The 15,765-nt window shown below is 43.6% G+C and overlaps 1 protein-coding gene and 1 long non-coding RNA gene across 2 annotated transcripts; one reads left to right on the top strand and one right to left on the bottom strand.

Moving 5' to 3' along the window:
* Positions 1 to 9,729: 9,729 nt before the first annotated feature.
* LOC146424471 (uncharacterized) lies at positions 9,730 to 11,107 on the bottom strand. Its single transcript, XR_014846950.1, has 3 exons — positions 11,074 to 11,107; positions 10,762 to 10,885; positions 9,730 to 9,780 (listed from the first exon to the last, which is right to left on the bottom strand). It is a non-coding gene; the product is annotated as an uncharacterized LOC146424471 (long non-coding RNA).
* A 2,207-nt stretch (positions 11,108 to 13,314) lies between these two features.
* LOC146424472 (uncharacterized) lies at positions 13,315 to 14,895 on the top strand. Its single transcript, XM_085043435.1, has one exon. It carries the CDS (start codon positions 13,387 to 13,389, stop codon positions 14,893 to 14,895), a length of 1,509 nt encoding a protein of 502 aa, XP_084899561.1. The 5' UTR covers positions 13,315 to 13,386.
* Positions 14,896 to 15,765: the final 870 nt, after the last annotated feature.

A 15,765-nucleotide genomic window follows, 5' to 3' on the forward strand; every position in this document is an offset into this window, starting at 1 on the left:
TCTGTGATCTACTCCTCTAAGATACAGTCTGTTTTGAAAGAAAACAAACTTTATTGACATTTTTTTAGAACTGAGAACAGTTCTTGAAAGGCAAAATTACACCATGTAATTTTCTTGGCCTCCATCCTAAAAGAGTTTCTGCTGCATCAGGGATGTTTTACGTGGTCCAACTCAACCAAGAGTGGACACTACAATTACATTTTTGCCCTGTGTTTCTAGGAAGTGCATTGCAAAAGGTTCTACGCAAAAAGCACAGCAGATTTTACTACTCACTGAGATTGCCACATGATCTAGTATTTTCAAGTAGACAGAAGCAGAGCTCATGCCAAGGGGTTTCTTAGGAGTGTTTAATGACTATCTCCAAAACACAGAACCCCTCATCATGCTCTACCCCCATTACTCTCCATCACACTCAGATTTCAAAAACAATAGCACTTGAACACTATGTGAACTATATGTTCATATAAAAGGAACACTTCCCTGAAAAAAAAAAAAGGTCTAACCATTCACTAGTGCTGCAAAAATACATAGAGACTGAGTTGAAAACCTGTTCCTGTGGTCAACAAGAAGTTTTATGCTGGTAACGTCAACAAAAGAAACCTCTGGTGAGCCCTGCTTTTTTCACTTCAGGGAGAATAAGTATTCTCATGGGCAAAAACAAGTGTTTGAAAAGACGGCATCCTCTATTGTCTTAACAAGAAACTTGATGACTATCTAGTTGTCATCACTGTAGACTCAAGTAACCACACAATTTGCTGCTGGCATCTTATACTCTTTGGATAGACCCTCAGTCCCTGAATTTTTTCTTACACACAGGGAAAATCAGTTGATGCCAAAAGTAGGATGTCAGCTTGAAATTCTGAAGTGCTTTTTCTAATGCATTGAAAACTCTCAAGCTGTAGGCACCCTCTTAAGTAATGGCTGATGGGAACACCAAGTTGGAGCTCGCAGTAACAAGCTTGCCCTGCAATAAAAAGTTAATCATCTAATATTGAAAAATTAAGTAGTATTTTTAAAAGAAAGGCAAAAGTATTGGTGTGTATAGTGCAGGCTCTTCACAGGTGCTTAAAAGAATTCTGAGCAAAGAGTTCCCAGAATAATCTTACATTTCAGATCAAAGCTTCGATCTCACAGCAATTATTCCTCTCTGGCATAACCCAAGGGAAAACAAAAGCTGAAAGTGTTAAGGCACTACACCACACTTCTGCACTTTCTGCCCTGTAGGGGCCCAATAATAGGAGTTTGGCAGAATTCAAGGAGGTGAATAATGGGAGATCCCAGTATTTTCCAGTTTCTTTCTACAAAGCAATTGTCATAATTAATGATCAAGGACATAGAAGAAAAATTAAGTAAAATACACCTTTGTGTACAACTGATGGGGTTTTTCTACCTTTTGTCACCCGTACAGTTTCCCATCTCTGTCGCTGTCTGTGGATTTTCTCCCCTGCTTCCTTTTCTTTTTTTTTATCCTGATCGTCCATTTGCAAGCCTATTACACTTCACAGAATCATGGAATCACAGAATAGTTTGGGCTGGAAAGAATTCTAAATATCTAGCTCCAGTCACCCTGCCATGGACAGGTACACCTCTCACTAGGCAAGGTGAAAGGAGCAGCCGTCCCTTGAATACTTTCAGGGATAAGGCATCTAGAACTTCTCTGGGTAAGTTGTTTCAGAGCTTCAACAGTCCCACAGTTAAGAGTTTTTTCCTAATATCAAATCTAACTCTGCCATCTCTCAGTTTGAATCCACTCCCTCTTGTTCTGTCACTACATGATCTTGTCAAAAGTGCCACTCCATCTCTCTTGTAGCTCCCTTTGGTTACTGTAAGGCTTCTCATGGCTGCACAATCCCAATTCTCTCAGCCTTTCCTCATAGGAGAGGTGCTCCATCCCTCTAATCATCCTGACAACCTCCTCTGCCTTTCAGCTACTAAGCGTCATATTTCTCCCAACATTTTGGTTATTTCCCAGCCTAACATTTTTCGCATTTTTCTCTCTTACTCTCCCACTTTTCCCACAACCAAATCCTGCCCTTTAGCAGTCCAAGTGAGGTTGAAATTTTTGTCTGTACAATTCAGCATTTGTGATGAAGATCAGAAAGTGAATCCTTTATTTATTAAGAATAATAATATATATTAAGCTATCAAGATAACACTAAAAAGTAAAATACCTTTTAACATTGCATGAAGCCTTTTAAGTCTTTCTTCATTAACAATCTTTATCATCAAGATGCTTAATAAATGTAGAGGAAAATGAAGTCAACTCTGCTGAATCTAATGCTGCTGGAATAGACCTAAAGACAGGTGTGACAAGAAAGCCAAAAGGGACTGTAGTGCAAGGAGTCAGCAGCGTCATGTAGCACGAAAGCAAGGATCTGAACCTAGTGAGAATTCAGGTTTCACCAGTTTTTTAAAGCATGGTTTGACACAAAATAACTCACAAAAGCAGCTTAGAAAAACAGTCTCCCAAATAAAATATCTTCCCTTCTTTGCAGATATTGTACCTATCATTTTCTAGAGTGTTGTGAATGGCTGTTAAAAATGAAAGATTGTTCATTAATGGCACCCTTGTAAGATCTTGGTGTGTGCTGTGTAGAGTGATGTTTCTGGAAATTTACACAGCAGTACTAACTGAGCACAGCAAAATTTTATGGAAGTCCAAATGCAGTTACATACCACCCATTTAAGACTGACATTGCAAGAGAAACTATTGGGAAAAAATTTCTTTTTTTTACACGACATTTTCAAACTCTTGAACGTAAACATAGCACTTAATAGTTTAAATCCCCTTTCATTTTTACCAGCAGTAAAAATGTAGCTGTTGAACCACTGTAACATAATTCAGACAAAAGAACTGTAAGAAGGGCATCAGAATTTTGGTCAAATAAGGAAATATGGCATCAGACCCTCTCGAATTAGAAATTGAGATGAAACAGACTGCAGAAGAATTGTAAGTTTCTTATAGGTATTCTGATAATATTTAATATCCTGCAAGTATATTTTGAAATCTCTCTGAAAATCTCCTAAAGCTGCAAATAGAGGTTCCATGCCTGTAATACACACAATGTGCCCTCCCCTCCCTTCCCTAACTTCTCTCTCCTATTCTCCCTTCCCCTTCCTCTTTCCTCTTCCCCACAATTACCCTTTTTTCAAAGCTTTCTAGACTTTATATTTAAGGTGGTTCAAAGCCTCCAAATTCTCTGCCAAAACATGTTCATAATTTTCAACCCATTAGATCTCATTCCAGCTGCATGATTTGGCTTAAGTGTGTTTTTATTCACGTCTCAGATGGGCCAATGTTCATATTCTTTTGGTCTGTGTTTTACTAGTCTGAAACACGCTATACTTGTTTTATCTCAGTTTGCAGGACAAGCTTTATTCATATGCATCTTCACTTGCACAAAGAACAGTTAGTTCACCTTTCTCTCTACTGAACTTTGTAGAGTTTTATATCTGAGGCCTAACCATTGCTTTACACAGTGCTCCTTGTATCAATACTGTTAAAAGTCATTTTCCACTTATTTTTAAAGGTGTCATCTCATTGGTGATCCATATTTATTACCATTGTATACACTTTAGCTGACAATGAAACACAGTAATTTCTAATGCATGGAATTGTTCTTTATCCTTTTCCAATACAAAAGAAGGAACAAGTTGATTTTGATTTTGAGAAAAAGACCTGCACGAGCTGTCCTGCCAGGTCAAGGAGTGGGCATACTGGAGCTTCCAAAGTCTTAGGAAAATGGGAGGAAATTAACACATGTGCAAGGAAGTCACTGAAATACTAATGTAACGGCTTAAACTACATTTCTAGGGAATGTTCAAGGAGAAAGAATAAAAATGTCACCATAATTTAACAACTAACTTCCGTAAAAATGTTGCTAGTCATATAAATTAGGAAGCTCATATAAATTTAGCAGAAAAATGAGAGATATAGAGGTCATCTCTTTTACTCAACAAAGCCCTGTATTAATCAGCTTCAGAAGATATTATGAATTTTCTGAATGCTGAAAAAAGCAATAAAAAAGAAAGTAACATGCATTTCCTGAAAAGTACTTCATAGTAGAAAGTCAAAATATTGTCTTTAAATGGGGATTTCTGGGAATGTGCTTCAGCACCATTGCATGGATCCCAAGCATTTTTAGAGACTTGTCCTTTACCTTTAATTGGAAAGATAATCACCAAATTAATCTATAAAGTACTTCAGAATCTGGACTAAGGGTTTGTGGCTTGTGTGAGATTGCTAAAAATATACCACTTTTATGATAGAGTATCAATGCTTTTCTTCATGTTTCCTGTCCGCTCTGGAAAGAATGCGTTAGAGTGCAAGGCAATGATTTTTAAACTTTTCATACAAAAAAACCCACCCCAAAACAAACAAACCAACCCCCCAACTACTAACCCTGTAGCCAGGTATCTATAATTTATTTCTCTCTATGAAATGTACATTCCATTCATCCTCCAGTAATCCAGTGGAAAAATCCCCTACAAAAAAATAACACACTATATTTTTTGAAGTGTATTAGAAAACACTAATGATCACCAGCTGTAATCTCTCGCATGTGCTCTACATGTAATCATAACATCTGTGTCTTAAAGCTGAGTAATTTGAGGTTTGGGTTGTTTTTTTCTTTATTTTTTTCTCCATAAATAATCTTCACACAAAAAAGAAGGCAAATAGTAGTTCAACTACTTAAATAGCTTCCTAATTTTTTTTTCTGCTAGAAGAAGTAAAATTCCTGTTGTGGCAAAAGGAAGCTTTGAAAGCCAGATTGTAACTGCCTTCCAGCTCTGAGTGTGAAAACAAGCAAAACAGCATAACAGTGGAAAAAAGCAAAATAAAGTTAATTTTCACACCCAGCGATGTAATTCTGTGCAAGCTTAAATTAGAGACATTGTTTATTTTAAGTACTCAAATTACCTGCAGATTCTGTCAGTTTTACAGTCTTTCTTATACTGTTTTCAATTAAAACAAAATCAACCACAAAGTATTTTGCACAGTTATGGTTCTTTGGTTTCACACACTGCTGTACTACTTTTTGCTGTTTGTCTGAGGTTATATGCAATATTGTCATAACTATGACTCAGAGTAAGGTAAATATTCTGTCCTTGAAGTGAGCCTGAGATATTTATTATTGATTGATTTTTAAAATGCACTTACCTAACAAATTCTGAGAGAATGGTTAGACATTAAAATATAAATAGATACTTGGGATCACATGCATCCCCGTATAACTTTGGCAGTAACTTGAGTTAGTAGATGAATCTTGCTCTATTCTTTGAAGGTCAATAAATTCTGACTGTGGTGATAGATGATGTAATGCAGGTTCAGATGGATGGATGGATGGATTGTGTACAGCGGTAGGCTGTCCTCAAATAAAGTCTTCTGTGTATTTGACTACACAAGTTTCTCCTCGTTGAGGGCTGGCTACCAGTAAAGGAAATATCAGTAAGAATTACCTGTGTTTTTGATTTAAAGGTGGGAAGAATACCAAGTATTGGTCTGTTTTCTGCAGCTAAAGAAAACATTTGTGAAATTTGTGAAAATTTCACAAAAGCATTTGTGAAAATGCTATGTATCTTATACCTTAGTCCATCATAAAAACAGAAGCGAGGAGTACCAGGGCTTTGAAGGGGACAGAATTCCTGAAAGATGTTCCGTGATGCAGTAGGACAGTGAGCAGGGGTGAAGAAACAAGAGAGATTGAGCTACCAGAACATCGATATCATTGACTGCAGCTGAATGAGTGCAAAAAAAAGTTATTCAGCACCTTCCAGGCCTCTCTTAAGCATGGAATGTTAATGTTTAGAGTTCTGTTTTTAATAGGAAAAATGATCACAGTTCGTACCAACTTGATAACTGATGCAAATCAGAAGTAGGCGCAGGAGTCCAGACCTAAAACCTTCTCCATCTGGTTCAATTGAATTTGGCCACTACCTTATAATGACTATCTAAGATTCTGGGACCTTCAGCATTCATGATTTTTAAAGCAGCTGGATGAGTTAAGATTTGCGAGTAGCCTTTACCTTGAGCTCCATTTGTTTTCATTATTCTGTATTGTATTAGGTGCTCTGCTCTAGATTTACAGATTCTGACGGCTTCCCTCCCATGGTGTGATAAATGAGCCTCACAGCTTATAACTTAGCCATTGAGCCCAGATGGCAGAATATCCACCAGGGAAAAAAAAAAAAAAAAAAGACAAGGAATCAGCAGGTAATGGAAAAAAAAAACAACAGCAGGGAATAAAATGAGTCAAGGCGTCCCTAAAGCACGATCTCCTTGTCTCATTCAGAAACTGAAGCTGCTTCTGCTTTTCTATGGTGAAGGATGCCTGCTATCACCAGCTGTAGGAAACACCGTCCCATGTGAATGTCTCCCTGCATGTTCCCTGCAGTTTTTGGAGGTTCAAAGTGCATCCCGATGACTACACTGTGCACATAAAATTCATACAGCTATTTTTAGAATGTAATTAGGAACATATGTTTACTTACAGACAAGAGGCATAAAGAGTTTTCATCAAAAACTTTGCACAGTAGAAAAAACCTTGGATTGGAACAGAAAATTCTGTTTATAGGCAAGACAGCACTGACATCCATGGGATTAATAATTCATATATTTTATCTCATTCAGGGCATTTCAGAAAGTCCATTATACTATATTTTCTGTATAGTCAGTAAATTTTGTAGCTCTTAAAACCCGTGAAATGAAAAATAGGCTTGAAAAGCCATAACACTATCAATACATTAATATTTATGTAGCTCTTTTCATGACAAACATTCCGAAGTGCTCTCCAGTAAAAGAAAATGAAATAAACCATGAACAGAATGCAGATGACTGTAAGTCAAAAGGTCACTCAACTAGACAAATCAAATGAATCTGTTTGACCAAGGGACTGACCAAGTTCACCCAGTTAACACTTGGAAATCCTGTGTTCTTTTCTAAAGCTTGTTTAGCCAAGTTTTAAGACTATTAAGTCAAGAATCAGAAAATACTCAAAACAACCATAATAAGTAAGGAGGACATGTTGAGGCCACTTCAGTACAGACAAAAAAAAAGGTGTTATTCCAAATAAGTACTGAACATGCATGCAGCATACTTCCTTACCTGGCCAGACATTTATATAATTGATATAGCAAATAAATTTTCAGACATTGAAAAAAAAAACCTATGGGAAGTATTTTAATCACACACCACAGAGGCAAATCATTGATATATCCTATGCTAATTTCTTTATCCTGTTGCAGTCATTCATGAGGGAAATATAAATGTAGAGGACAAGTGTTCACCAATGCATAACTACTGATTCCCTAACAGGAGTTTGTTTCCACGAAATTTTCATCCTTCAGTTTTTAAAAAAGGCTTCTGTTCCATTGTAAAATATCTTCAGATCTGAATTTCTTCACTGGCTGATAAAGCTTATGAATAAAGAGAAGAAACAAATTTGGGACAACAAGAAAAAACAAGAAAATTGAGACTATTTCATTAGATGAGACTAGAAGAATGAGCTGTTTTTCCTAATTTGGCAATACCACATGAGAAAGGGTTAAATGTAATGCTGCATCCTCCTACTGTGTAAATACTTCCAGAGTAGGATTTCGGGGTTCCATGGCTGCATAAGTGTTGTAGCTGGCTTTTAGGAGCTAATTGTGGCAAAGATAATTAAAAAAGGGGTGCACCTCTGAAATTATTTGGTGTGTTATTTTTACCCATGAGATTAAAACAAGATCTGTTTTATAATGGAATTAATAGAGTAGCAGGAGAGAGAAAAGTATGTTTATGGCTTTGCATGTACATATTTTTGAAAGGAAAAGAAAAATAAAAAGATAACCTACAGAGTATTACGCTTGTATTCAGCTACTTCCAGGCATCATGTTTTGAGCTTTTAATTGGAACAGAAACATTTAATTTTTCTGTAGGTATCTGTTTTTCATATTCAACCCTCTCAGCAATATAACTGGATTTTGTTTCAGTGGTTAGTAGATTCATTCAGCATGTTCACAAGATCCCACTGAAATTCACAGGGGAACAAGACACATTCACTTTAATTGAGAACATTTTAATGGTTCTTTAGGTAAACGTGAGCTCAGACCAGTTTTCAAGTCTGGATGCTATACCAATACTGACTTTATAGCTATCATAAGGTACTCAGAACCAGACATAATCTCTTTTGAACTCATGAAGACATCTTTGACACCCATAGTGATCTTTTTTCATGTCACCTTTACATCTTGTAGAGTTTCTTAAATTACCCAGAAAAATACTCAGACTATGCATTTTATCTGTGAAACATTTTCATTTTGATTAAAGTAGTAAGTATTTTCACTCATGTTATCAGGATATCTTGTTTTTACAAATATAATCTATAGAAGCTGTATAATCTAAAAGACCATTTAGATTTGCTAGGAATGCTAGAATTTTAATATAGGTCCCAGCAGCACTATAAAATGTATGCTAAGTATTTCCTATACCAGATACATTGTTTATTGAAATAACCAGTGCATCTGAGAGAATTCAAAAGACCAAATGCTTTGGTTAACCAAGCTGAGTCAGACAGAAAACAACCAACCTGTTTATTTACATAAATACAAAATGTAATCCTTTTAGAGATAACAGTAAATACAAAACAAACCAAAAAAAAAGGCTTTTTACCTGTAACAAAAAAACCAAGAAAAGTTTTCTCAATAAATTTTGAATTCTATATGATCTTGGGGTACCAAAGCTCTATATGAGGAGTTTTGTTTCATGCTGATATTTAGGAAACAGTCTAAAAACAAGGAATAAACTGTTAGTAGAAATACTGGCGAAAAATAATGTATCATCTCAGATTTGACTCTTTTGAAACACTAGTTATTGTGTTAGATATTGAGAAAAAGAAACTAGATAGGGAAACAGGTATCATCACTGATACAGACTTGGGAGCAAGAGCAAAGCATGGAGAAAAATGAGGAAACTGCCTCTTTTTAACACCTCAAAAAGACTCCCTATTTGACATCCATATTTTTTTAGTCTTACCTTATAAAGACAGACATGTCTTTATGTTTTTAGGAACTAGAACTACAAAAATTGCACCCAAAATTAAGAAACAGACAAAATAAAAGTCAGATTCCATTGGCACAAGACATTTGTCAAACTTTACACTCCCAAATGCATCTTCTTGTATGAAAAGCATCACACACATTAAAACAGCTGCACATTTAAGAAAGAGATGCTTAGTGATGCCCATTTCAAAAGTGCCAGTTTTTTAAAGGTAATATGTCTGGATAGAGGAGGAAAAGTGTGTGTGGCTTTTCATACTCAGAGTGGACTGAGTCAGTGACCTGACCTTGATTAACTTCCCTTCAAATCCACAGAACGAGCCAGGAACCGCAAGCTTCTTTCCCTACATGGTGAATGGGAATATGCAATTATCTTGGCTAATATGAAAACTTATAATTCCACCAATTTTCCAAGTTCCAGGTACCTGCCACAGGTGGAATTAACTCCTCCATCTGCTGAGGATCCAGAACTTTCATGATTTTTCAGCTGTAAAGGAGAATGTATTTCTTTAGAATAATGATTGCTATAACAAGTGTGGTTCTTACCTTTCAGGTAGTAACCTTGGGCCAGCGCATGTATGCAGGCAGCACTTTTAATCTGAGGTGGCTGGAGCTCAAACCCACATCTGTTTTCAAAAAAGTCCCTCACCCAACACTTCTCCATCAGGTTAGAAGAAGGGTAGAGAAGGTCTTCTCCAGTGTTATGCAAGTTTTCTAACAAGGATGTTAAGGAAGGTAATTCAGCTGCAATAGAAGTACAAGGAGAATTGGCAGACTTTAGATAATTCCCTGGAGGAACTTAATTAAAAAAAAAAAAAAGGAAAAGAAAGAAAAAAAAGATTGTGACTTTACCAATGTCTGTTCCTGAGATGATTTGTGGAGTAAGACCTCCAATGTAATGACAATTTTACCTCAAGTCCTGAAACAAGAACTACAATACATTGACATTTTGTTTGTTCTTTTACCCAAGTAGGTTGAAGTTTTTTCTATAATGGGACTCTGAGAAATGCTATTTCTGAGCCACAGAATCATAGAATGGGTTGGGTTTAAAGGGCACTTAGGGACCATACAATTCCAGACCCCCCACCATGGCAGGAACACCTCACTAGAGCAGGTGATTCAGATCCCCATCCAATATGGCCCTAAACACTCCAGGGATAGGGCAGCCACTACTTCTCTGAGCAACCTGTTCCAGTGCCTCACCACCTTCACAATAAATTTCTTCCTTAGATATAATCTAAACCTATTCGCTTTCAGACTGAAACCATTCTCCCTTGTCCTGCCACTACATGTACTTCAAAAAAGTCCCTCTCCAAGAGAAGGAGCCTTGTCTTCTCCAGGCTGAACAATCCCAAAGCTCATAAAAGCCTTTTCTCATAAAAGGAATTCTCCATCACTCTAATGATCTTGGTGGCCTCCTCTGGACTTACTCCAGCCGGCCCATGTCCGTCCTGTGCTGGGACCCCAGAGCTGGATGCAGAGCTCCAGGTTAGGTCTCACCACAGCAGAGCAGAGGGGCAGAACTCTCCCTCGCCCTGCAGCCCACGCTGCTTTGGATGCAGCCCAGGGCACGTTTGGCTTTCTGGGCTGCCAGTACACATGGCTGGGTCATGTCCAGCCTATCATCCACCAGCACCCCCAAATCCTTCCAGCACGGCTGCTCTCAATCTCTTCATCCCCCAGCCTGGATTGTTACTGGGGGTTATCCTAACCCAGGGGCAGCACCTTGCACTTGGTGTTGTTTAACCTCATGAAGTTCCCATGGGCCCACTCCCTGAGCTTGTCCAGGTCCCTCTGGATGCCATCCTGTCCTTCAGGAGTGTCAACTGCACCATTCATCTGATGTCACCTGCAAAAGTAACATGGCAGACTTTGAGAAGATCTACTTAGCAAATGCTTTAATGCAAAGTCCATACTCTGAAGCTGAACTAAGCTAAATGAAAATTGGAATTTAAGGGTAGAATGATCCCACTTGGGAAACACCAGCTCATGCCATTTACTCAGCAATCAATTCTTCAGAGTAATGGAGCCCCTCACCTGCGCCAGCTTTCCATAGGAACATTGATCCGTCCACTACTGCAGGCTATGTGTGCTATGTGCGCTACTGTGTATTTCCAAGGACTTGCAAATCCTTCTTCTCAGCCTCTGCCCCACTCAGCTTCCTGTCCCTTGCAAAGCACACGCTGAAGGAGAGCTGCACCTCTTCTCTGTGTCACTGGGGAAACCACTCAAGATCCCCGAGGCCAAGGCAGAGCCCTGAGGGACACCCCTCGTCCCTGGTCTGCACCTGGACAGGGAGCCACCAACTACAACTCCTTGGCCACGTCCATCTGGCCAATTGCTCATGCCCCGCACTGCCTACCCTTCAAAGCCAGGTGACAGAGCAACCTGATTTTTATTTATGCCTCAACAATTGTTATACATGAGGTGAAAAAATTGCCTTTCGGTCTGTGTAAGCGCTGGGAGCAGTGCTCCCGGAGAGGCTTCGCCTGGCAGCCGTTTAGGAGAGAGAAAGCTTCCACTGCTGGACGGCAAGCGACCCCCCTTGCTGGCGGGGCAGATCCCCGGATGCCCGGGAAAAACCGCGCCGAAAACGTGTGCGGGAAGTCACGTTGCAGGACGGCCACGCGCGTAAAAGCAGTTTACTTCGACACAACCGGGGGCTATATTCTCTGGGTTTCTTGGAGGGAACGGGGGCTCGCCCGTCCAGAAGTCCCCCCCGCTCCCGCCCGCTTCGCATTTTTCTCCCTGCAATCCGCTCCTTTCCTGGCTGGCTATCCTGTCTGGCCCTGTCCTGCTCTGCTTCGCTGCTTGTCCGAGGTACCTCCGTCGCCGCGACAACCTCATGGTCGCTATTTCTCGGCGGAGCTGCCGCCACCTGCACTCGGCCTGCACCAAACCCGGAGCGGCCACCGCTGTCTGCACGCTGCCTGCACCCAGCCCGGTTCCGCTGCCGCCGTGTGCTCCGCAGCAGCCCCGCAGCGGCCGCCGCCTGCAGCCACCGTGCTCCGACCCTGACCGCCTGCAGCTGCTCCTCGAGTCCTGTTCCTGTTCTTCGCCCACGGCAGACACACGCAGCTGCTGCTGCTCGGAAATCGCGCCCAGCAGCCACGGGAGCCACGCAGACTCCTGCAGCTCGCAGCTCCCACTCCATCTGCCAAACTCTCGCCGACGGCACGGCCAGGGTACAGCGGGAGCGATCTGTCTGGTGTTCTTTCTCTCTCCGTCTCTTCTTTCCCTTCTTTATTCCTTTTTCTGTCCCCCTTTGGTAGGAACACTTACTCTTCTTTATCAATAAACAGATCTCAGATAAAATATTGCCGTGTTAGTGCTTTACTTTTTGTCCAAGAAATCTATTAAAAGAATCTTTCCCGACCCTTTTTTTTTTGCAGTGGGACGGGACAAAGCCCCAGGCTCATCTGCTAAGGCCAGCCATGCACACACTCCCCCCCAGCTAAGAAGGGAGGAGGAGAATTTTAAGGGTGTGCTGTCATGTCTGGTCAGAGGCACTGAGCACCCATCCTCCCTTACAAAAACCAGACCAGCTGTAAAACCTCCCACTGTAGCAAGGCTGCATCCATGGGACATTCCCTTGAGGGGCAGCTAAGGAGGCATCATAATCCATCAAGGACACCTGAAGCTCTCCCCAGGCTCACTGCTGAGGCCTTGCAGAAGAGCACTGCATGTCATGCAAAATGATGGCACAGATGCAGAGTCTGCTGTAAGAGACTGTGTCAAACTTGGCCCTTGCCATGGGAGGTAGCTGGGCCTTCCCACCTAGCCCAAATGTATTTCAGTCCATTCAACTCTTATGTTTTCAGGGGGTCCCTCCCCACCAAGAAGACCTGATTGGCATCAGTGGCATCAGTGGGACACCACTGGGATCCACAGAGTGGGGAGGTTTTCTACTTAATCTGTCTCTGCCACTCTTGGTCTCTTTTTCTTTCTCTCTCTCCCATTGACTGTCCAACTCTCTCTCTCATTGACTGTGCAAAAGAGCACACACTACCAAAGTGGGCATATGGTGTTTGCTCTTTAATTTGCCAGATTGATACCCAGATCATAACAAAGGGCTAGAAGGCCACAAGTCCAGGGAGTGCTCCATGCCCCTTGCAGTGGGTTTGGCTACTGAAGGGTGCTGGGTGTGGCCCTTTGTGACACACCTGCACTGTGTCAGGGCCCTTGGTGATGTGGGACCTTGTGATGCCCAGAGGACCTTTGTGACATGGCAGAGCCCCACCCTGCCCTGCCAGGAGGGTATATAAGGGGCACGGAGCCCTGGGGTGCCCAGTGCCAGGAGACCCTCTGCGTCAGAAGGAAGCAGCTGCCGGGATCCCTCTGCGCTAGACGATGTCAGCGATGGAGGAAGACAAGGTGAACCCCAACTCCCAGTCCCCCAGCCCCTTGCCCACCTGGCTGGAAGGCCAGGACCTCATTGGGCAGTGGGTGGGGGCAGGGGGTGGCTCAGACCCACCCCTGTGGGAGACTGAGGAGGAGGAGGGGGCCCTTGTTGACACGGATCAAGAGTGGGAATACGAGGTGGATCGAGAGCTTTCCCAAAGGGGAGTTGTTGGCGGCCAAGAGCTGTGCCTGTGGGTAGAAGTAGTGCGAGAGTTTTATCGACGGCAAGAAGAAGTGACGGTGCAGGAATTTTGCCCATGGGGATCCGAGAGACACCACGAGCTGTGCCACTGGGAAGCAAGTGCCACAGCCCATGAGCTGGACCAATGGGACGAAGATGATGAGACATACCAAGAGTTGTCCCAGTGGGAAGCAGATGGGACAGGCCAAGAGCTGTCCCAGTGGCAAGGGAAGGGATACCAGCAAGTGAGTCCTTTGGAAGAAGACGTGCGAGGCCATCTGCACGTGTACCAAGGGGAAGAAGACAAGAGAGAGCCAGAATTGTCCCAAGTGGGAGACAACAGCGACGAGGAGCTATCCCAAGGCAGGCACTACAATATCCAAGAGCTGCCCCAGGTGCAAAAAGCCATGAGCAACCAAAAGTGGTCCCAAAGGGAAGAAGGTGTGAGCAGCCAGGGCCTTGTCCAATGGGCAGAAGGTGCCTGTCAGGAGATGGGGGGCAAAGGCTTGAACCCAGAGGGCAACCAGGATGCCCAGATTTATGCCCAGGAGAGGCCTGGCTCTCCCAGCAGTGTGGGCACCCAGGTGGCAGGAGAGGCAGCCTCTGACGTGCCTAGTGCCTCTCCTGCATCTGGGAGTCCCTTGGACACTGAGTCAGAAGCTGCTGCCCCAGCTAAAGGTGTGCAGGAGGAGGAGCCTGCTGGGCCTGTGGCTCCAGGTGTGGAAAAGGCACCAGGTTCTCCTTTCCTCAGTGAGGAGATGGCATCAGCAGAGACAGACAGCTCAGTCTGTGCCCCACATAGTCTCCCAGATGTCAGCCGGGCTGTGCCAGACATAGCCCAGGACATGATCTGTGAGATGAGGAGCCAAGCTTTGCTTGAGGTCCAAGCATCTGGCCAGCAGCCAGAGGATTGCAGGCACATGGAGCAAAGCCTGGCTGCAGAAGTAGGAGCAGCAGCTCCAAGAGACAGGGAAGAGAGCCCAAACTGTGCCCCACACAGCCCCTGCTACTCCCCCAGCTCCTCTTCCTGCCCGCTGGCCACCCAGGGTCGCAGTGATCAGCAGGAGGAGGCAGAGAGGGGTGTGGTTTTGGCAGAGCAAGGCAGGGAGGAGGGGGCCTTAGCTGGGCAGCTGGAGCTTTCCCAGGTGCGAGAGGAGGAAGTCACAGAGCTGTCCCAGGGAGATGCCAGCTGCTACCAGGACATGTCCCAAGGGGAAGCCTGCCCTGAGCAAGAGCTGTCCCCAGTAGACGACTGCAGCAGTCAGGAGCTCTCCTAGTGGGATGAATGCAGCGCACAAGAGCTGTCCCAAGGAGAAGGCAGGAGCTGCCAAGACTTTTCTGACTGGGGAGAATGCTTGGAGCAAGGGCTTTCCCACGGAGAAGCTGGTAGCTCCCAGAAGCTCTCTGACTGGGAAGAATCCATCGAGCAAGGGCTGTCCTCCCACGGAGAAGTCGGTAGTTACCATGATGTGTCCGACTGGGAAGAGTCAATTGGCCAGGAGTTGCCCAAAGGAAACGACAACCGGCCCTCGGTGCAGTCCATCTGGGGAGATGACAGCGACAAAGAGCTCAAGCAGGACAACTGGCAAAGCGTGAGCGGCAACAGCATCGGGGTCAAGCCCCTGCTGCAGGAGGAGGATGAGTGGGATAAAGTGAGCCTCCTGGAGCTGCACGAAGAAGAAAACGGAGTGCAAAGACAGGCAGGTTTTACAGAAGATGGGCTCCCGGTGCCTATCCCTCGGGAAGCTTGAGTTGAGCACCAGGCATTTGATCCGTGCTACCAAGTGCCGCTCTGTGCCTTGCCTCCCCATCTGGAAGCCCAAGCCCTGCGAGGACACGTGGCTTCTCCTGCCTTCGAGGAGCAGCTGCCAGAGTCAGGGACACAGAGCCCGCTGTCTGCCCCGCACAGCTGCCCCAGCCCCTCAGCTCCCCAGCCGGGAGCCCCGGCGCTCGGCCAGCACCTGGGTCCCCACAAGAAACGTCCCTCCCGCCTCAGGCGTGCTCTGCAGGTGCTGTGCAGCCTCTTCTGCTGCCCCTGCCTGGCGGCACGGCCCGAGGATTAGCGCCTGCCGACAGTGCCAGGATGGGCCCCGCAGAATAATGAAAGGTGGCTTTAGAATATAGTAGTAGTAAAAATAACCAAACAA

Source organism: Lichenostomus cassidix, chromosome Z (assembly GCF_008360975.1).
Source record: "Lichenostomus cassidix isolate B80296 chromosome Z, HeHo_3.0, whole genome shotgun sequence".
Classification (NCBI taxonomy): domain Eukaryota; kingdom Metazoa; phylum Chordata; class Aves; order Passeriformes; family Meliphagidae; genus Lichenostomus; species Lichenostomus cassidix.

Bases quoted from the DNA above. Each gene is read 5' to 3' on its own strand.
- LOC146424472 (XM_085043435.1), top strand. From the start codon at position 13,387: ATGTCAGCGATGGAGGAAGACAAGGTGAACCCCAACTCCCAGTCCCCC.